The sequence below is a fragment of the Thermothelomyces heterothallicus genome, assembly GCF_042370625.1.
Source record: "Thermothelomyces heterothallicus CBS 202.75 unplaced genomic scaffold P884_scaffold_1, whole genome shotgun sequence".
Classification (NCBI taxonomy): domain Eukaryota; kingdom Fungi; phylum Ascomycota; class Sordariomycetes; order Sordariales; family Chaetomiaceae; genus Thermothelomyces; species Thermothelomyces heterothallicus.
In genome coordinates, this window is record NW_027192562.1 from 1330401 (window position 1) to 1348061 (window position 17661).

Sequence of the window (17661 nt, forward strand, 5' to 3'; positions counted from 1 at the left end):
GGTCCCGACACTTGCTTGTAAACAGTACCTCGGTGATGGTTGATGGGTCATGTTTTGGATGAACCTCCTAACAACGCACTGGCCAGTCCTAGTGTAGGAATTCGTCTCGTTGGGTGGCTGTGGATTTTGAAAGTTCGACGTTATGCCGACCAGCTGCAGATACGCAGCCGCATGCGGAGCTGGCGTTAGAGGAAAAGGCGTTTAAGCTTCGAAAGGCGTGAGATTCGTAAGAGGAACTTATCATCGACAAAGGCCCCAGTCACCGCCATAGTCTCTAGTAACGGCAGTGAACTGCAGATACGGTCAAGATCTCCGAGGCTAAACAGCTCGTTTGTGTCTAGCTCGCGCAGATTACAACATCTGGCGATGGCAGCGGCAAACATTGCACGTCGCCGGTCGTCCGCGTCAAGCAGATTCTCGTCCCAGATGCGGAGCGTAAGATGCTGGAGCTGTTGTTGGTGAGCTAAAGACGAGCAAAACTCTATATCAAACACCATCGTCTCAATTTTGAGGCTCTCGAGGTGGACAGCGGCCGACTTGGGGACCTGAGCGAGGAGAGTAGTTGCCAAAGGGACCATCGTGAACCCTAGATCCGAGAGGGAGGTACAATTCTGCAGCCATCATACTACTCCCTCGAAAGCATCTTTACATTCAATGTGCCAGGGGTAGGTCGACGCCTCTGGGGTCGGTCCAAGTTTAAGGGATTCAAGTGAGAGGCAGTGTCGTAACTCATCCAGAGACTGAAATGCGGGCAGATCAAGACTGAGAAGCTCGAGATTTTTCAGCGACTGAGAATGCACACACAGAGCCCTGAAAGTCTCTCGCGCGACCTCGTTCTTGTTTAGAATCACGAATGACATTGCTTCAAGTGTGAGTAAATCCGTTTCTTTCCAAGAATCTGCGGTTCGTACCAAGAGTGTTGGGCTCAAGGTTTCTGAGAAAGCTGCCCAACTCTTCGTCGACTTTTGTTCCATAACAGTAGAAGCACTCTCTATGTTGGCCCAGATTGCCATAGAATTGATCTAGCATCAGAAAGGGAGACGCAAGGGGAGAGGGGGAGAGGGAGGTGTTGACCAGAGGCAGCTATAGACCAGGATTGGGCTCAGGGTCAACTTACAGCTCCCTAAAAGCCGGGCAATTTGCCCGGATAGCGCGAGCAACATCGCTGATGTGTACATAGCCATCTCGGATAAAGAGTGAGGTCAAGCTGGAGAGGCCCAATACCAAAGTGCGCAGATTGGCAGCTAGAAGATGGTAACCTTCGAGCGCGGTAAGGCCTACAAGCTTGCCTTACTGCTCGGCAGACGTTCGAATACAATCCGTTATCATGCGGGCCACCTCAAGGATGATGGCACGAATGTCAAGCACCCCATCCGAGCAACGCCGGATCTGAAGGCTCTCTAATGGCGGGCTGAAAAACAGGTCTCGGAGCCCCGAGGTGTCGTGGGCAAGATCTTCGAGCTGCGAGTCAAGTGTGCCGAGCCTCAGGACCTTAATCCAGCAACAGTAAGGAAAGAGCGTTTTTCCGAGACTTGAAGTGATGATAGAGCGCCAGAGACCAATGAATCGCTCGATGTCGAGGACGTGTGGGTCGATGGTGGGCGATTGGTCATGTATGGCGTACAGTTCAGGCAAGGCCAGTCTGGCCATGCCCCTACTCAAACGGGCGCAGAGGAAGAGCCCATCGAAGTCCAGCCGGTTGGCAAGCTCCTTAGCGATGAGCCACCATATCTCTCGCGGAAAGCTCATGCTGGCCCGGCCGCTCATTGCGAGAGACGCAGCAAGTTAATTCGTAAGGGTGCCGGGGGATCGGTCACTTAATCCCAAGGCAAGTCGGGCCTGGCTTTCCAGATTGCTAAATACAGGTTTAATGAAGCTCTGCGGACAGCGATCGCCTGAGGCAGTGCCCTAGAGGTCGCACTTACTGCAATGCGTTGGTAGTGTACGGAGGTAGTTACACCCATCCGTACGTAGTCAGCACCGTCTACGGAGTCCAGTAGCACTGTAACAAATCGCGCTTTCCCACTGTATCGGGATGTTCCCTCCACCTACCAAACCACAATTGGGACTTCACAGCATTCCGCCGCAAGGGAGAGGGAAGGCGCACCGTATGTTTTTCATGGCTGAGCACCTTCCTAGCGAGTGCATTTCGCTGTCAAGTATTCCACATAAATTCGTGGCTTGCTTTTAGGCAGAAATTCTTGGAATTGGCCTGATCTCACATCAACGTACCTTAGTCAAGGTGCTTCAACGAACGCGTCTTCCCTTAAGAGAGTCGGCATGGTGGTCCTCAACTTCACCTTGAGCGAGGAGGGCGTTGCTGTGCTCCATGACGCTCTTGCTTGCATGTTCAAATTCAGCGACGACGTGTCATTGGAAGCCAGAAAGGACAAGGTAGGAGATTCTCATTTTCGCGCACATTGGATCGACCTGGGTTCTATTAGCTGACACGGTCCTTAGTTAACTCTGACAACTCTCAACATTTCCAAGTCCGCATATGTCTGTTTCTCCTTCGCTGCCAACCGGTTTTTTTCCCGATATAGTTTCGAGGGGACGCCTCAGTACCGGGACCGCTTCTTTTGTCAGCTGTACACCCGGGTATGTCTCTTAACCTTGGCCTTGTCAGCAACCGCCGATCTAACAGACCATAGTCCCTCCTGACCATCTTCAGAGCACGGCAAGGGAGCGTCGAGCAGTCGCGTGACAGAGATGCCTCTATCGACCGCTGTGATGTGGCGATAGATGATGGTCTTGGCAAAAAGAGCCGCCTCGTAGCCAGAGTCTCCTTCAGAAATGGTATTTAGCTCCCTTCCCGGCTTCCTTGCCCATTGCTCATCAGCCCAGGCATTACGGCCTCACATTCCCTACCTTACGAGGTGAAGCCGCCTACCCATGCCAAGTTCAATCGGGACGAAGCTGAGAATCACTGGGCCATCTCGTCGCGGACATTGCGCCAGCTAATGGACCACTTCGGTCCGGGCATAGAGCTTCTCGACATCAACACAGACGACGAGGCCCGGGTTGTGAACTTCACATGCTTTACGGAGAAGGTGCAAAAACGCGGTGCGGTCAGCAACGAAGGTAACATGCCTGCTCCGACATTGAGAATCCTGCGCTGAACGATATTAGCTGTCCTCAAAAAGCCTCTGCACACCAACATTGCGGTTGAGATGGACGAGTTCGATGATGTTGAAGTTCAGGACAAGCTTCACATCATCATCAGCGTTAAGGATTTCCGTGCCATCCTGCAGCATGCCCAAATGACCAGCGGAGCACTAACAACTTGCTACTCAAATCCCGGACGTCCCATGAAGTTATCCTACAGCGCCGATGGAGTCCTGTGCGAGTTTATTCTCATGACGGTCGGGGAAAAGGATGCCCTAGCACAAAAGCACAAGAACCCTCGCGCGACCGCAGCAAAGCCAGCGGTGACACACCTCGACTCTGCATCTCACCGGGGAAGCTCTGCTGCGAATAGCAACCAAGCAGAGCCGCCTCCGGCCGCATCTCGGCCGCCTCAGCAAAAGAGTCCAGTTCGGCCCCGCCAGCCTGCATTTGAAATACGCCCATCGCCGATGCCGCCTCCCACCACGGCTCGGTCCGATACGCTGTTTGTTGAACAAGCTGATGACGACGAACAGTGGGAGCCGGTCAACCCGGACGCTGAAGAAGAAGAGGAGGAGGAGGCTGGGCGATTAGAGTGGAATGCCACCAATGAGCCGGTACTGCTTTACCACGTTCAATGGTCTCTGGCTTCGCTAACCCGGGCCAGAACCCGTCATCTATACGGATCGGAAGCTACCTGTCAAGACAACCCGAGGCCCAGGAAGGACTGCCCGATCGCTTGCCTTCGGGGCTTGAGCCCACCCAACGGCTCTCCGAAGTATGTGTCCTTCGGTGGTCTGCCCTTGTGTGCTGTTGCGGCTAACTGTGCAGGTTCGCCGTTTCGGGTTGTTTTCGCCATGACCAAGTATGTGCACTGGCGAGGACTGCTCCGTGTGCGTCGCATGGTTCTGGCGCCGGTGGTGTTGAGGTGTTTGCTTCTCAGTTTTAGCTTGGGATGGTTCAAGTTTGCTTTTCAAAGGCAAACCAAGTTGTCGCACAGCCCGCACCGATCACGGTGATATCCATGCCCTGCGTCGCGGTTGCGATCCTGTTGCACTCCCCCTTTTCGCCCTTCCCATTCCGGATCGGCCCGCAGTTGCCATGCTCACCCCAACCCCAGGCTATCAACTCATTCCCCTCGGTCAATGCCAGCGCGTGCTCGCTTCCGACAGCAATATGCTTCACTGGCCCAAGGTCGCCACGCGGAAGCTGCCCATGGTCGTCCCGTCCCCAGCCAATCAGTACCCCATTGTGTTTCAATACGATCACGCTACCCCAACCGGCTCCGGCCTCCTTCCACCCTGCCACACCCCCGGAAGGGGAAGAAGTTGAAGGAGCCTGTGATCGCACCCCCCACTTATCGGACCCCATCACGACCATGTCCCCGCTCTCGGGCGGCCCAAATAGAACGGTGAATTCTCGCCCGCACACCGTCTTGACCACTCTGAACCCGACCCCCTCGATCCTTCGCGGGGAGAAGACGGCATGCGTCGCGGGCTCGCCTAGCTGGCCTTTGCGTCCGTTGCCCCAGCCCCAGGCTTCGCCGTTGGACAGAACCGCGACGACGTGGCCCATGCAGGAGGAGATGTCTGTGATCTGTGTTCCTGGAGGCGGAAAGTCCCTAACAAGGGTGGGGAGCGGGGTGTGGATTGTGGCTGGACCCAGGCCGAGCTCGCCCTTGGAGCCGGTGCCGAAAGTGTAGACCCTGTTGGCGTAGTGGCCTGAAGGGTCCGAGGTGACGACCACAGTCGCGGTCCAGGTGGCGGCCACAAGGAAGGGCTTGGCCCCTGAGGGAAGGGAAGTCAGATTAACGGGGCGGAAGCGAGAAAAAGGAGGTTGTGATGGTGATCCATGTTGATCGGTGCCGGTGGTGCTGTTGACTGGACCGCATGCGCCGGTGGTGTCGTCGCCGCTCCAGAGGAGGTCGCCTGATTGGAAAAGAAGGAGCGTGTGATTCCCCCCGGCTGCTAGTTGCTTGAGTCGCTGGCAGGGGTTGGTGTGAGAGAACGGAAGGAGGACGGGTTCGGGCGTCGAGACATCTTCCTTATGACCTATCCCAAGTTGGCCTGATCCGTTGGAGCCAAGAGCTTGGAGGACAAACATGATTGGGTTTCCTTGTTCTCTTTCCTCCTTCTCTGTGAGAATGCCTTGCTTGAGCGTGAGTCATGCGCAGAATGTTTGAGCCCAGAGAGCTGCTACAAGTGTGTACTGAAGAGGTGCTTCTGACACACATGAACACAGTGCCACACTGTGTGCTGGGCTACACTCGAAGTGCTTGGTGGGTCCGCTTGGGTCTGTTTGTGCTTTGAGTGGAATCCCCACCGAGTTTCCGGCGGGCTTTAAATTTCCCAACCCCGATTGGAAATTTTTTTTGTTCTTCGCACCTCACCCAGCCAGCAACTCGGGGCAACCCTCAGCCTTGGAACAGCCGTCAAAGGAAGTTGCCGGCCTGTTCGATCGACGATGTGACCTGGTAACGAGGAGTTCTGCCTCAATCAGCAATCCGTCAGTCAGTGGTCTAGAGTGAGAACGAGAGTGCCCACCATGGCGGCGTTTCCAGGCGCCGAAGACTTTGTTGTCGGCCTCATCGGCATGGGCGACATGGGCAAGATGTATGCCCGCCGGCTGAGCAGTGCTGGCTGGAGGTAGGAATGCTAGTGTTCTCTCGTGTCATGTTCGCTCGACGATCGGGTTGCCACTGGACGAGGTCCTCGCCAGTCCACGGCCGTCGTTTGCTAAACCCACGGCTTCCAGAACCGTTGGCCTTGGTGAGTCAGCTTCTTTCCTTTTCGTTTTCGCTCTCCAAAGTTTCCTTTGCAGTCCTACCTTGCCCTCCCCCCTCCATCGCATGATGACTTGAGTGCATTTGGCTAGAGTATCGTTCGTGGCATGGCCGGTCAGCCTTTCTGGCCCCGGTTCACCGCTGCGGGCTTTCCATGATGAAGATCTCAGCTACCTAACTATTCCTTGTCTGAAGATGCAATGCATCCTTTACCCGAGTTTTCGGCGTCAGTTCATTCTGCCTGGACATGATTCGCTGACTGCGGTCTTCAGAGATTTATTGACTACCCTGCCTCACTGCAGTAAGAGGCTGATGGCCGTGGATCTTTCAGGATTATGGCATGCGACAGAGAGGACAAGTACAACGAGCTCGTCGCAGAGTTTGCCAACCATGTATGGGCGTGAATCTGACCTGATCTCCGCTGTGAACCAGTGCTGAGATCCTGCCGTGTATAGAAAAATATACAGATTCTCCGCAACGGTCACCTGGTGTCTCGAGCCAGCAACTACATCATCTACAGCGTGGAGGCGGCGGCCATCGGCCGCGTGGTCGCCGAGTATGGTCCATGTGTGTGCTGTCCACGATGCCGAATCTACTTTCTCTGTTGACGTGCCGGAAACGTGAATCTCACCATGTGTACACCCGCGTTCTAGCGACCCGGCTCGGCGCCATCGTGGGCGGCCAGACGTCATGCAAAGACCCCGAGATCAAGGCGTTCGAGGAGCACCTCCCGAGCGACGTCGACATCGTCTCGTGCCACTCGCTCCACGGGCCCAACGTGGACCCGCGCGGGCAGCCGCTGGTGCTCATCAAGCACCGCGCCTCGGACGAGTCGTTTGCCAAGGTGGAGGCGGTGCTCCGCTGCCTGGGGTCCAAGCACGTGTACCTGTCAGCGGCGGAGCACGACCGCATCACGGCCGACACGCAGGCCGTGACCCACGCGGCCTTCCTGTCGATGGGCAAGGCGTGGCACGCCAACCAGCAGTTCCCCTGGGAGGGGAGGCGGTACGTCGGGGGCATCGAGAACGTCAAGATCAACCTGATGCTGCGCATCTACGCGCAGAAGTGGCACGTCTACGCCGGCCTGGCCATCCTCAACCCGGAGGCGCACAAGCAGATCAGCCAGTTCGCCCGGTCGACGACGGAGCTCTTCTACCTCATGCTCGAGGGCCGCCGCGACGAGCTGCGCGAGCGCGTCTACGCGGCCAAGGAGAAGGTCTTCGGGCGCGAGGACTGCCCCAAGTGGGGGGAGCGGCCGCTGCTGCCCGTCGGGGTGCTGGACCGCTTCAGCCTCAACGCCAACGCGAACGCGACGAGCAACGCCCCGCCCATGCCCAACAACCACCTCTCGCTCCTGGCCATGGTGGACTGCTGGAGCGCGCTGGGGATCGTGCCGTACGACCACATGATCTGCTCCACCCCGCTCTTCCGGCTCTGGCTGGGCGTCGCCGAGCACCTGTTCCGGACGCCCGGCCTGCTGGACGAGAGCCTGCGGGTGGGCATCGAGGACACGTCCTTCCGCAGGGACGACCTGCAGTTCACCATCGCGGCGTCCGGGTGGGCCGAGTGCGTCGCGCTGCGCCAGTTCGACACCTGGCGGGAGCGGTTCGAGGTCACGCAGAAGTTCTTCGAGCCCCGCTTCAAGGGCGCCATCGAGATGGGCCAGGCCATGATCAAGGCGGTGCTGGAGAGTGATAGGGAGGGAGGAAGTGAGTGAGTGAGTGAGCGGCGGCCGGAAGCAGCGCGAGCAAGGTCAATCAGTCAAGTTAACCTTGCATGGCGCGTGGAGCTATGAGCATATGAATATATATCTATTAGTGCTTCTCAGAAGTCAAACGACGTGCATATATAGTTGCTTCACTGACAGACGTCCCGAGGTGGGCACCAGGGAGAAATTCATAAAAAAAAAAAAAAACGGGAAGTTAACATCAACTAGTTGTTTTGGTGTCGAGGCTCGCGTCTATCGACCAGACCGTCCAGACATTGATTGGCTGATGCTAAAGAGGAACGTGATCACCCCGAGAATCCAACCTTGAAAGAAAAATTCCAGAGTTACAGAAGGCGGGGGCCTCTGTGCCGCAGGCCACGCCGAGCGTTATCCATCCCTAGCAGTGAGCAACGGGGCGATCGCTTGTCCATCAGACAAGGCCGGCGCAAGCGGCCAGCCAAAATTCTGGACGTGTCGCGCACCGGAACACGCGTACAGGGAGAGAGTTTGCTGAAGACTGGATGATCCTGAAACGGATATATAAAAAACGATGGCCCAGCGGTCCTAGGGCCCGACGTTACCATCCGATATCGACCTTTCTTTATCGGCCAAATCGTCTCTTACAAGCAAGCAGACGGTGAGAAAAAGAGGAAAAAAAAAACCGTGTCTCCTTTTGAGATTTGTCTCGTATCACCCAGTCCTCCTCCTCCTACCGCACTATCAAGGCCCAACAGCCCGTCAGAAGCAGCGGTGGCCCGCCACCTGTCAGACCTCTCAGGCGGACCAGCAGCGGCAGCGGCAGCGGCAATCCCGCTAATCACGGAGGGCTCAAGGGTTCAGACGCTCTGCTACCACTCGCAGCTGGTAACAATTACGGCTTTGGATCGACCTAGGTAGCCCGGCGCGGGGGGATGTCTTGTTGTTTTGGCTCAGGAAACCGACGGTGTGGGTGGGCAGGCGGAAACATATATATATGTAGGTGACAACAAACGAGTTCCCGGGCGGTTGAGCGATACTAGATGTGATGCATTGTGGATGATGAGGAGAGAGAGAGAGAGAGAGAGAGAGAGAGAGAGTAGCACTAAGTTAAAAGAAAACAACTTAAACAAACATGTCCCACGTGGTGTGATTTGCCCGGCTGATGCAATGTATAACCTTCGTTCCCATTTCCAGCGCCAACGCTCGCCCCGTAAAACGTCCCGCACGCCATCTAGAACGCCATCTAGAACCCATCCGAATCCTGTCCTGCAGTCATTCAAATCGCTGGGCCGCGGGACGATGCCCGCTCAACACGGCAAAACCCTCGGCCGCGGCGCCGGGTTTGGTCTCGGCCGTGGCTTCGGCACCACCGCGCCGGGCGGCAAACTTGCCCTCGAGCTCCTTGGTGATGGCGTCGACGTCGACGTCGAGGTACTCGCTGAGGAACTTGCCAATGTCGGTGTTCTCGACGTTGCCGCGGATCTTCTCGGCGGCCGGGCCGCCGGAGCTGTAGATGTTGACGTCGACGGCGCTGTGGCCGTGGGTGCTCCAGCCGATGTGGGCGCGGGTGCTGACGATGCGGCAGAAGACCGGGTTGGCGCCGGCCGGGTCGGCCGCGAGGGCGGCGAGCTCCGTCTCGAGGGCGTCCGTGATGCCGAGGCGGCCCACGACCAGCTCCTTGTTGATCCAATCCTTGAGCGACTGCTCTGACTCGCCCGGGTTCGCGGCCACGTGCTCGTTGAGGAGCCGTGTGAGGTGCTCGGCCGAGGCGTTGGCCTTGGCCAGCACGGCCGGGTACCAGTCGTAGACGGGGGCCTCGCCAGGGGCTTCTGGTCCATGTTGAATGCACCCGTCAACTTGTCAGATCGCCTCCCAAACCAAATGCATAACCAAACCAAACCAAAAAAAAAAAAAAAAAAAAAAAAAAAAAAAAAAAAAAAAAAAAAAAAAACAGAAAGAGAAAAGAAAAAAAGGTGAAAGAGGAAAAGACAGATGGGAGAGGGGAACGTACGCCAAGCGGTAGATAGACCGCCGGTCTCGTGGTCGCTGGTGGCCACCAGGACACCCTCGGTGTCCGACTTGGCCAGATAGTCGAGCACGATCTTGAACGTCTTGTCGTACTCGAGCACCTCCCTGACCTGGGCGGCGGGGTCGTTGAAGTGGCCGGCGTGGTCGATGCGGCTGCCCTCGATCATGAGGAAGAAGCCGTGGTCGGCGTGCTTGGTCGCCTCGTCGAGCACCGTCAGGGCCGTGGTGGCCATCTCGCTCAGGCTCGGGTAGACGTCGGCCATGTTGCGGCGGTCGATCTCGAAGGGGACGTCGGCGTCGGCGAAGAGGCCGAGCAGCGGCAGGGTCGCGTTCCTGCCGAGCTGCAGCTCGTCGAAGCCTTGGCGGTCGCCCTTGAAGGCCCAGCCGAACCGGTCGCGGGCGAGGCCGACGACGTCGAGGTCGTCGTTCCGGCAGCTCCCGCGCGTGCCGTTGCCGAGGAAGTGGCACCGGCCGCCACCCAGGATGAGGTCGACGGAGCGGCCGAGCGGGCCGGCGCCGACCTCGTGCAGCGCGATCTCGTCCATCTGCCAGCGCACGTCGACGTGGGCGGCGAAGGAGGCCGGGGTGGCGTCGGTCACGTCGGTGGTGACGACCAGGCCGGTCCGGAAGCCCTTGCGCTTGGCGGCCTCGAGGACGGTGCCGCAGGGGCGGTGGCCGTCGAGCATGGCGATGGCGCCGTTGTAGCTCTTGCGGCCGCACGAGAAGGCCGTCGCGCCCGCGGCCGAGTCCGTGACGAGCGAGTTGGTCGACCGGGTCCGCGACGTGCCCCAGAAGTGGGCGTCGAGCGTGAGCACGTCCGACGCAGGCAGCGACTGGACGTGTTGCCGGAAGGAGCGCGTCAGGCTCAGCGACGCCGGGCCCATCCCGTCCGAGACCATGAAGATGAGGTTGCGTTTCTTGGAGTGGAGTCTGGCATTCGTGTCGGTGGTGGTGGTGGTGGTCGTCGTCGTCGGGGTGTAGGGTCCGCCGGCGGAGGGGTCGCCGGGAGAGATCGGCGAGGGCGTGCCCGAAGTTGCGTTGCGGTGCTGCAGTATCACGGCGAGGACGATGACGCCGGCGGTCGCGATGACGGCCCAGACGAAGAGGAGCACCTCCCGCAGGCCGCGGCGGCGTTGATTAGACGAGGAGAGGGTCGCGGCGGCGTTGCCCCCGTGCAGGGCAGCATCTTCTTCTTCGGCGGCGCGAGTCGATTCCTCCGAGTTGCGAGGGCTGTCGGCCAGGAGCGGCGTGCGCTCCGACCTCGGGGACTACATTTCGTTGGAATCAGTTTCCAAGTCGAATAAGAAATAATACTTCGTAGAGAGTTTGATAATCTGCTTTTTTTTGGGGGGGGGGAAATGGTGTTCTGGAACCCTACCATTGCGCCGGTAGTTTACTCAAGCACAGTCGTCTTGTCTGATGGAAGAATGTTAAAGTTCCTTGACGGGACCAAGCTGTAGGCAGTACATGGGACGTGCAGGAGCGGTCAGCGCGGGAGCTTGCCAAATTGATAATTACAGCGGAGTAGTTACTCCGTAGACGAGTACTGTGAAGTACTATGTAGCGTAGTCGAGTCAGGGCCCGCTCGGTTTTAGCTAGAAGATGCTGGGCCGACCCGCTGCACGCACCAACGGCAAGACCGCCCGGAATGGCAGGGCTGCAGAGAGGGAAGGGGCCCAGGCCCACTGCACAGGCAGCATCAGACCCTGCATGCAAATCAATGCCTAGTACGGAGTAGGCGCATGACGTCTGCGCGACAGGGGTGAGGGGGTTGGTGCAACTGCCGAATGGTGCACCCCCCATGACCGACCATCATCATCAGCCTGCAGTCTGAATGGGATACTGCCGTGCATGCCTACAATCCGCAGTGTGCAGGACGTATTGGGTATGGTATGATAGCAGTGGAAATCTGAACACCAACCAGGTCATCACTCAAGGAAGAAAAAAGTACAGGTGAAGGAAGGGAAAAAAAAGAAGCGTAAAAAGAAAGAAAGAAAGAAAGGAAGAAAGGAAGAAAGGAAAAGGAGAGAACGGAATGTCCGCCGACCAAGACGTCCGCGCCGCGCTCCTCGCCTCAGCAACCTCCTTCTGCGAGGCCTTCAGTGCCGCGGCGGACCCCAGCGACATCCTCAACGACCACTTCACGCGGGAGCACGCCAACATCCTCGTGCACGAGCACGGCCTCCCGCGGCTGGCGCCCTTCCTCGGCCGTGACTTCCGCGGGGCCGACGGCCTGTGCGAGTACCTGTCGCTCGTGTCCGAGTGTCTCAGCTTTGAGCGGATGCGCTTTGGCGAGTACGTGGTCGACGCCGAGGCGCGCAAGGTCTCGGTGCGTGGCCGGGCGCGGTTCACGTGGAAGAACACCGGCCAGAGCTGGGACGAGGTGTTCACCTACGTGCTCGCCTTCGACCGCGACCACAAGGTGGAGAAGTACGAGATCTGGGGGGATACGGGAGCCGCCTGGTTGGCAAGCCGAGGCGAGTTGACGGGTTAGGTTGGGAACGTTATTTGGTTTACGGGGGTAATCTTTTGGACAGTCCGAAAATGTCATGTAATTACTCTCTCTCTCTCATTCGTGCCAAAAGAAGGGGGGAAAAAAAGAAGAAGAAAAAAAGAAAACGCTGAATAACAAGTGGTATGGCATAAAAAAAATAATAACCTCTTGCGACCAACCTCTATCCTGTTGAACCCAGTATACAAACGTAGGTATGAGAACCAAACCAACCCCGGCTGGCCAATCCCCTCTATCCCAGCTGCCCAAATCAGAACACATTGAGGAGCACAACAACTGTAAATAAAAGAAGAGAGAAGAGAAGAGAAGAAAAAAGCAAGCGAAAAAAAAAATAAAAAAGGCCTTCCAGAGGCAACAACACGAGGCAGAACAAGATTATTTCTATGTCTCACTCTTGACGCCAGAGTACCGGACATAGAGCCGGTCCCTGAAATGCTCGTGCCTGATCCCGTTCGGCCTGGCCTTGGCAAAGGCCTCGATGGCCTCCTTGGCGGTGAACCCGCACCGCTCGACCAGGTAGCAGGCGATGAGGAAGCCGGTCCGGTTGAAGCCGTAGTGGCAGTGCACGCCGATGGCGTAACCGTCGGCCCAACCGTCGGTCCTGGCCTGGTCCCGCTGGCGGGCCCGGATCTTGTCGACCAGGTCGATGAAGCCGCGGATCTCGCTCTCGTTGGGCGGCACCTTGGACAGCGTCGCGTACTTGTGGTACCGGATGCCGCCCTGCTCGAGGCCCGAGGGGTTGTAGACCGGGTTGTCGTGCGAGATGTCGATGACGTCCTTGATGATGTGTCCCCACTTCCGGACGAACACGCGCGGGCAGTGCTCCTCGTCCACCTCCCGGAGCGTCTTGATGGCGCGGAACATGCCGCCGATCGGCCCCGACACGGGCGCCACGTTGCGCCACTTCTCGAGATTCTTGACGTCCCACTTCCCGCCGCGGCAGAGGTGCTGCAGCTGCCAGCCCAGCGACAGGCGGCCCGTGACGTGCGTCGAGAGGAAGTCCGACACGAGGCCCGCCAGGACGGGTACCGTCGCGGGCGCGTACAGCAGGCCGTGCCCGGCCGGGTTCGGCAGCCTGGTGCTGATGACCACCTTCTTTGGGTGCTGTGGCAGATCTGGGAGCCCCGCCGCCCCGTTGGCCGGCGCGCTCCCTCCTCCGCCGCGCTTCGCAGACTCGTCGGTCTCCGGGCTGGACTCTGACCTGTCATCGCCGAGGACCGCCGCGATCTTGTCGGCCTCCCCCGGGGCCACCACCTGATCGTCGGTCCCGGCGACCAGGAACACGGGCAGGTTCAGGCCGGCCCAGACGTCCAGCCCCGCGATGCCGTCCGAAGGGGCGCCGTTGGTGTAGACGGGCAGCGCGCCCCACGCCATGCGCCGCCAGACGGGGGTTTTGCTCTGGAAGTTGTACATGTACTGGAGCCGCTTGGTCTCGGTGTCGGCGCCCGCCCCGACGAACCGGTGCACGCTGGGGCTCTCGAGCCCCCCCCGCCTGTCCCAGGCCCTCCAGAGGTCAAAGATGAAGCCGGGGATGTAGAGCGCTGCCCGCAGCATGCGGACGAGCCCCGGAGTGAACTGCCCCGCCGTGGGGCACACGGCAACCAACCCGACGACGTGCTCGTGGAGCGCCGTCGTCGGCTTCCGCGGGTTGGCGAGCAGGGCGGCGAGGGAGGCGCCCATGCTATGGCCGATCAGGACCACCCCCTGCCCGGCCGCCACATCGCGGTGGTCCTCGATGACGGTCTCGAGGAGCTCGACGAGGGCGTCGGTGGAGTAGGCATCCCAGTCGCGAGGCTCAAACTCGGAGAGGCCGCATCCGGGAAGGTCCACGGCCAAGCACGACGCGATCGGCGTCAGGCTGGTGAGCAACGAGTTGAACTGCGCCACGGAGCCGCCCAGCCCGTGAACGAACACGAGCAGGGGAATCGGGGCGGGAGATGTCGGGAGGTTGTCGGCGTGCTGATGCCGCCTGTAGAAGACGCGGAGTTTCGGGTAAGTGGCCCGGGAAGTCGAGTAAGACTTGATGCTGGAGCTCCTCTGAATCAGAGGCGGGTCCGTGGTTTTGGCATCTGCTTCCGCCGTCAGTCGACCTTTGCTTGCCGACGATGAATGAGCGGCAAATGTATGTACAGTACCATAGTCAGAGGAGGCCATATGGATAGGAGGCCACACGACCGATACAGGTATGGGTTGCCACAGCTGGCGCTGACAAAGATATCTGTCCGAATCGTGTAAGTATGTACCACGATAATAATAATGCTTTACGGATGAATTGAGTCGGTGGTGACGAGCGTCGCAAGATGGCAACGGTCAGTTTCTCGGAAATATAACCGAAACCGTCTTCAACCACGGGCGCAGGAAGGAAAGTGGTGACTTGGACGGTACGGAGGAACAGCTAGGAATACCAAGAGCAATACTCCTCCTACCTTCTTTGGGACACCAGTCCACAGAGAGATATGACTATGAAGCAAATCGACGAATGCTCTTTTAATAACTGACCATGTGCCCCGAATGTGGAGTTGCCAACTCGTTCATCAGGCCCAGAAATAGAAGGGGCAAAAAAATGGAAAGATGATCGTGTCGGCTAAAGATTGGGCTGATAAGGACTGAAACTCGCCCGTTCCTTGTGCGAAGAAAAACGGCAGGACGGGTAGTAGACCCAACCGATGATGATTCGGTCCAGTGCAACAACTTGGCGCTACTTCGTTGTCAACAGTTGATTGTTTAGGCAAATAGAGGGGCGAATATGCAGTCGCTGGTTGCCACAGAAATCCCCAGAGAAGAGTGGCAGACGCTCGAGGGAGAGAGATTGCGAAAAAGTTGGGGAGGAAAAGAAAGAGCGGCCGCCTCGTCGGAACAGAGCCCAACTCGTTGGATGCGGAAATCGCGTGTCTCTCTCGCTACAAACAATTTGGCGAGGTCAGAGCTTCACCTCAGCGAAATCGACAGGGATGGCCAACCGTCGTCATCGCTTTCCCGGTGTGCCCTTGGCCAGCCCTGCCATTGGGCCTTCGGCGGACAACAGGCACCGGAAATGTAATTAGCCGCAGTCTTTGCCATCTGTTCGATCAGCCTTGGCCAAACTTGGTTCGCACGTGGGTTCGCTTTATCGAGTTGCGGCCGGAATCCACTAACATTACCGATTAACTAAAGCGTTGCGAGTCCTCCAGATTTGTTTGTGCCATCTGATAATCAAACAGTACTTCCCCGAGAAAATAATCCGGCAAGCTACAAACCATGTATGCACTCCAGCGCCTGCTTATATTTACGTACCTACCTTACATGTAGCGCGCGTGTACTCCGTAAACCAGAGTCCCTACCTCAGTTTGATGCACCTCGTGGGGCGACCTCCGTAATTGCATCCCCGGGCCCTGTTGGAGAGCTAGTGTACTCCGTACTGCGGTAGTTAAGTATGTACTGTAGTTACTGGTAGGTCACTGCAGCTCCACAGCGTTACTTGGTAGCTTTTCGCCAAGACCCCTTGACCCGCGGCATTGGACCGGACCGTTCCGTCACATTGGGAAAGTTCACAGTGCATCATCATCCATCCATCCATCTCTCTCCTTTGCCGAACTCTCGCGCTCTTCCCCATACGCCGACGCTCTGCAACAACACCTCAAGCGGCATGTGAGCTGAACAGACGTCCAACCACATTTTTGCTGCCCGCGCAGTTCCCGGCTAACCATGGCAACGAACCGCCTGACCTTCCTGTATCCGCACCTCTTCCGCACGGGCGGGCGCTGCTGGACCGAGCCCGCAGCATCGCACGCTGCCGCCCGCCGGCCTCGTCGCAATCCCAATCCCAATCCCAATCCCTCGGCGCGGCCACCGGTGTCGTGCCAACATGCTGCGCCATTCACGACGCCCTCGGCAGGGAGGCAGGCTGCCTTCGCCAAGCGGGCCGGGAAAGCCATCGAGCCGCTTCCCTTGGACCCGCCCAAGCCGCCGCCGCCCAAGAGCGAGGCAGAGAAACGAGAAGGGCAAGAAACGGGAAGAGGTACCATGACGGCACCGCATTATTCCTCTCCATCCTCCTCCTCATCTTCGTCCTCGTCATCGCCCGCCCCATCTGGCGAAGCAAGCAAGCAATCAACTCCCTCCCCCAAGTCGAACCTTCCACCGACCATCGAGCTGCCCCCGCCAGCAGACATCGATCCCGTCACTCAGGCCAAGAAGGGCAGCCCCATAGACGAGATCCTGCACATGGGACCGCCACCAGACTCCCTCCCTTCCGCGCCCCCGGGGGCCCCGGGGGCCCCGGGGGCTCTTGCTTCGGAGAAGAAGCCGAGTGAGCCGGCCAGCAGGCCCCTCGCCGAGAGCACCGAGCCGGAAACGGGCGCCAAGCCGCCCCAGCTCGTGCCGACCCCGTACATCCACCACTTCGACTCGTACACGCTCGTCAAGCAGCTCACCGCCGGCGGCTACACCCTGCCGCAGGCCATCATCTCGATGAAGGCGATCCGCACCATCCTCGCCCACAACCTCGACATGGCCCAGTCCGGGCTCGTGTCCAAGGCGGACGTGGAGAACGAGACGTACCTGTTCCGCGCCGCCTGCAGCGAGCTGAGCGCCGAGGTGCGCAACAACCGCCGCGTCGCCGACGAGCAGCTGCGCCAGCAGCGCACCATGCTCCAGCACGAGGTCGACATACTCGCCCAGCGCCTCAACCAGGAGCTGCTGACCCTCAACGACAACGTTCGTGGCATGTTCAACGACAGGCGCATGGCCGTCAGGGAGGAGCAGAAGGCCGTCGAGAGCAGGGTACGTGTGTCTCTGCCTTCTAATTCTTCCCGCACCCCTCCTTTTAACCCCGCCAAATCCTCCCCATCCTCTCTCTCTTTCTTATGCGTAGGGCAAAGGAAAGCAGGGACGAGGGCAACAACAACGACGACAGAACGGCTGACGGTCAGGCAGATACAACAAATCAACTACAAGATAAGCGTGGCCCTCAACAGCGAGGCAAAGTCCAACATCGAGGCCCTGCGGTGGGTGCTGATCCGCCGCTCTGTGCTCGGCATCATCTTCATGGCCGTCCTCACCCTGGGCACGATCCGGTACGCCACCTACATGCGGCACAAGCGCCAGAAGGAGGCCGAGCAGCGGGCCAAGGAGGCCGAGGAACTGAGGAAGCACCTTGGGCGGGTGGACAGCTCCACCGGGCCCGACGCGGCCGAGATGCTGGCGGCGAGTTGATCAATTCATTCTTTACTTTTTCTATTATCCTTTACCTTTCTTTTCTTGTTTTCCGCACACCGCGATTCAACATCATCATCATCATCATCATCAGACACCAGATACCACATATAGACCACGGTTTTGCATAGCGCTGGCGGGGTGGGTGGTGGGGAGGGGGGAGGGGGAGGGAGGTAAAGGAAACAACAAGGGGGGTGTGTACCGGGGTTCTCGGGTTCGGGGTTCGCTCACATAGACAACGTAAAACCAAAAAGAAAACAATATCCGCGACCTGCCCGTCTTCATCACCATCTATCCCTCCTCATCCCCCAAAAATGACAAAAAAAAAAGAAAAAGGAAACCAACCACAACCCC

At 58.4% G+C, this 17661-nt stretch overlaps 8 protein-coding genes across 8 annotated transcripts; 4 read left to right on the forward strand and 4 right to left on the reverse strand.

Moving 5' to 3' along the window:
- Positions 1 to 142: 142 nt before the first annotated feature.
- P884DRAFT_281739 (uncharacterized protein) lies at positions 143 to 1767 on the reverse strand (the record flags this gene model as incomplete). The annotated part of the gene is made up of 5 exons (XM_069443563.1): positions 143 to 586; positions 650 to 862; positions 912 to 991; positions 1118 to 1284; positions 1339 to 1767. The coding sequence occupies 5 exons, from the start codon at positions 1765 to 1767 to the stop codon at positions 186 to 188; spliced, it is 1290 nt and encodes a 429-aa protein (XP_069301694.1). The 3' UTR covers positions 143 to 185.
- A 513-nt stretch (positions 1768 to 2280) lies between these two features.
- On the forward strand, positions 2281 to 3928 carry P884DRAFT_189980 (Rad9-domain-containing protein; the record flags this gene model as incomplete). The annotated part of the gene is made up of 6 exons (XM_069437480.1): positions 2281 to 2394; positions 2461 to 2598; positions 2652 to 2796; positions 2845 to 3081; positions 3130 to 3722; positions 3773 to 3928. 6 exons carry the CDS (start codon positions 2281 to 2283, stop codon positions 3926 to 3928), a joined length of 1383 nt encoding a protein of 460 aa, XP_069301695.1.
- Positions 3929 to 4065: 137 nt separating this feature from the next.
- On the reverse strand, positions 4066 to 5208 carry P884DRAFT_189593 (regulator of chromosome condensation 1/beta-lactamase-inhibitor protein II; the record flags this gene model as incomplete). Its single annotated transcript, XM_069437447.1, has 1 exon — positions 4066 to 5208. The coding sequence occupies one exon, from the start codon at positions 5206 to 5208 to the stop codon at positions 4066 to 4068; it is 1143 nt and encodes a 380-aa protein (XP_069301696.1).
- A 1008-nt stretch (positions 5209 to 6216) lies between these two features.
- Positions 6217 to 7802, forward strand: P884DRAFT_253479 (uncharacterized protein). The gene is made up of 3 exons (XM_069440798.1): positions 6217 to 6279; positions 6343 to 6454; positions 6541 to 7802. Exons 1-3 carry the CDS (start codon positions 6223 to 6225, stop codon positions 7602 to 7604), a joined length of 1233 nt encoding a protein of 410 aa, XP_069301697.1. The 5' UTR covers positions 6217 to 6222; the 3' UTR covers positions 7605 to 7802.
- A 582-nt stretch (positions 7803 to 8384) lies between these two features.
- On the reverse strand, positions 8385 to 11418 carry P884DRAFT_326208 (alkaline-phosphatase-like protein; the record flags this gene model as incomplete). Its single annotated transcript, XM_069445467.1, has 3 exons — positions 8385 to 9403; positions 9586 to 10870; positions 11413 to 11418. 3 exons carry the CDS (start codon positions 11416 to 11418, stop codon positions 8847 to 8849), a joined length of 1848 nt encoding a protein of 615 aa, XP_069301698.1. The 3' UTR covers positions 8385 to 8846.
- Positions 11416 to 12239, forward strand: P884DRAFT_326209 (uncharacterized protein). The gene has a single exon (XM_069445468.1). It carries the CDS (start codon positions 11638 to 11640, stop codon positions 12094 to 12096), a length of 459 nt encoding a protein of 152 aa, XP_069301699.1. The 5' UTR covers positions 11416 to 11637; the 3' UTR covers positions 12097 to 12239.
- Positions 12240 to 12495: 256 nt separating this feature from the next.
- Positions 12496 to 14268, reverse strand: P884DRAFT_274022 (protein-tyrosine phosphatase-like protein; the record flags this gene model as incomplete). Its single annotated transcript, XM_069442660.1, has 2 exons — positions 12496 to 14183; positions 14250 to 14268. The coding sequence occupies 2 exons, from the start codon at positions 14266 to 14268 to the stop codon at positions 12496 to 12498; spliced, it is 1707 nt and encodes a 568-aa protein (XP_069301700.1).
- A 1541-nt stretch (positions 14269 to 15809) lies between these two features.
- Positions 15810 to 17448, forward strand: P884DRAFT_253484 (uncharacterized protein). The gene is made up of 2 exons (XM_069440799.1): positions 15810 to 16875; positions 17029 to 17448. The coding sequence occupies exons 1-2, from the start codon at positions 16117 to 16119 to the stop codon at positions 17305 to 17307; spliced, it is 1038 nt and encodes a 345-aa protein (XP_069301701.1). The 5' UTR covers positions 15810 to 16116; the 3' UTR covers positions 17308 to 17448.
- The last annotated feature ends 213 nt before the right edge of the window (positions 17449 to 17661 follow it).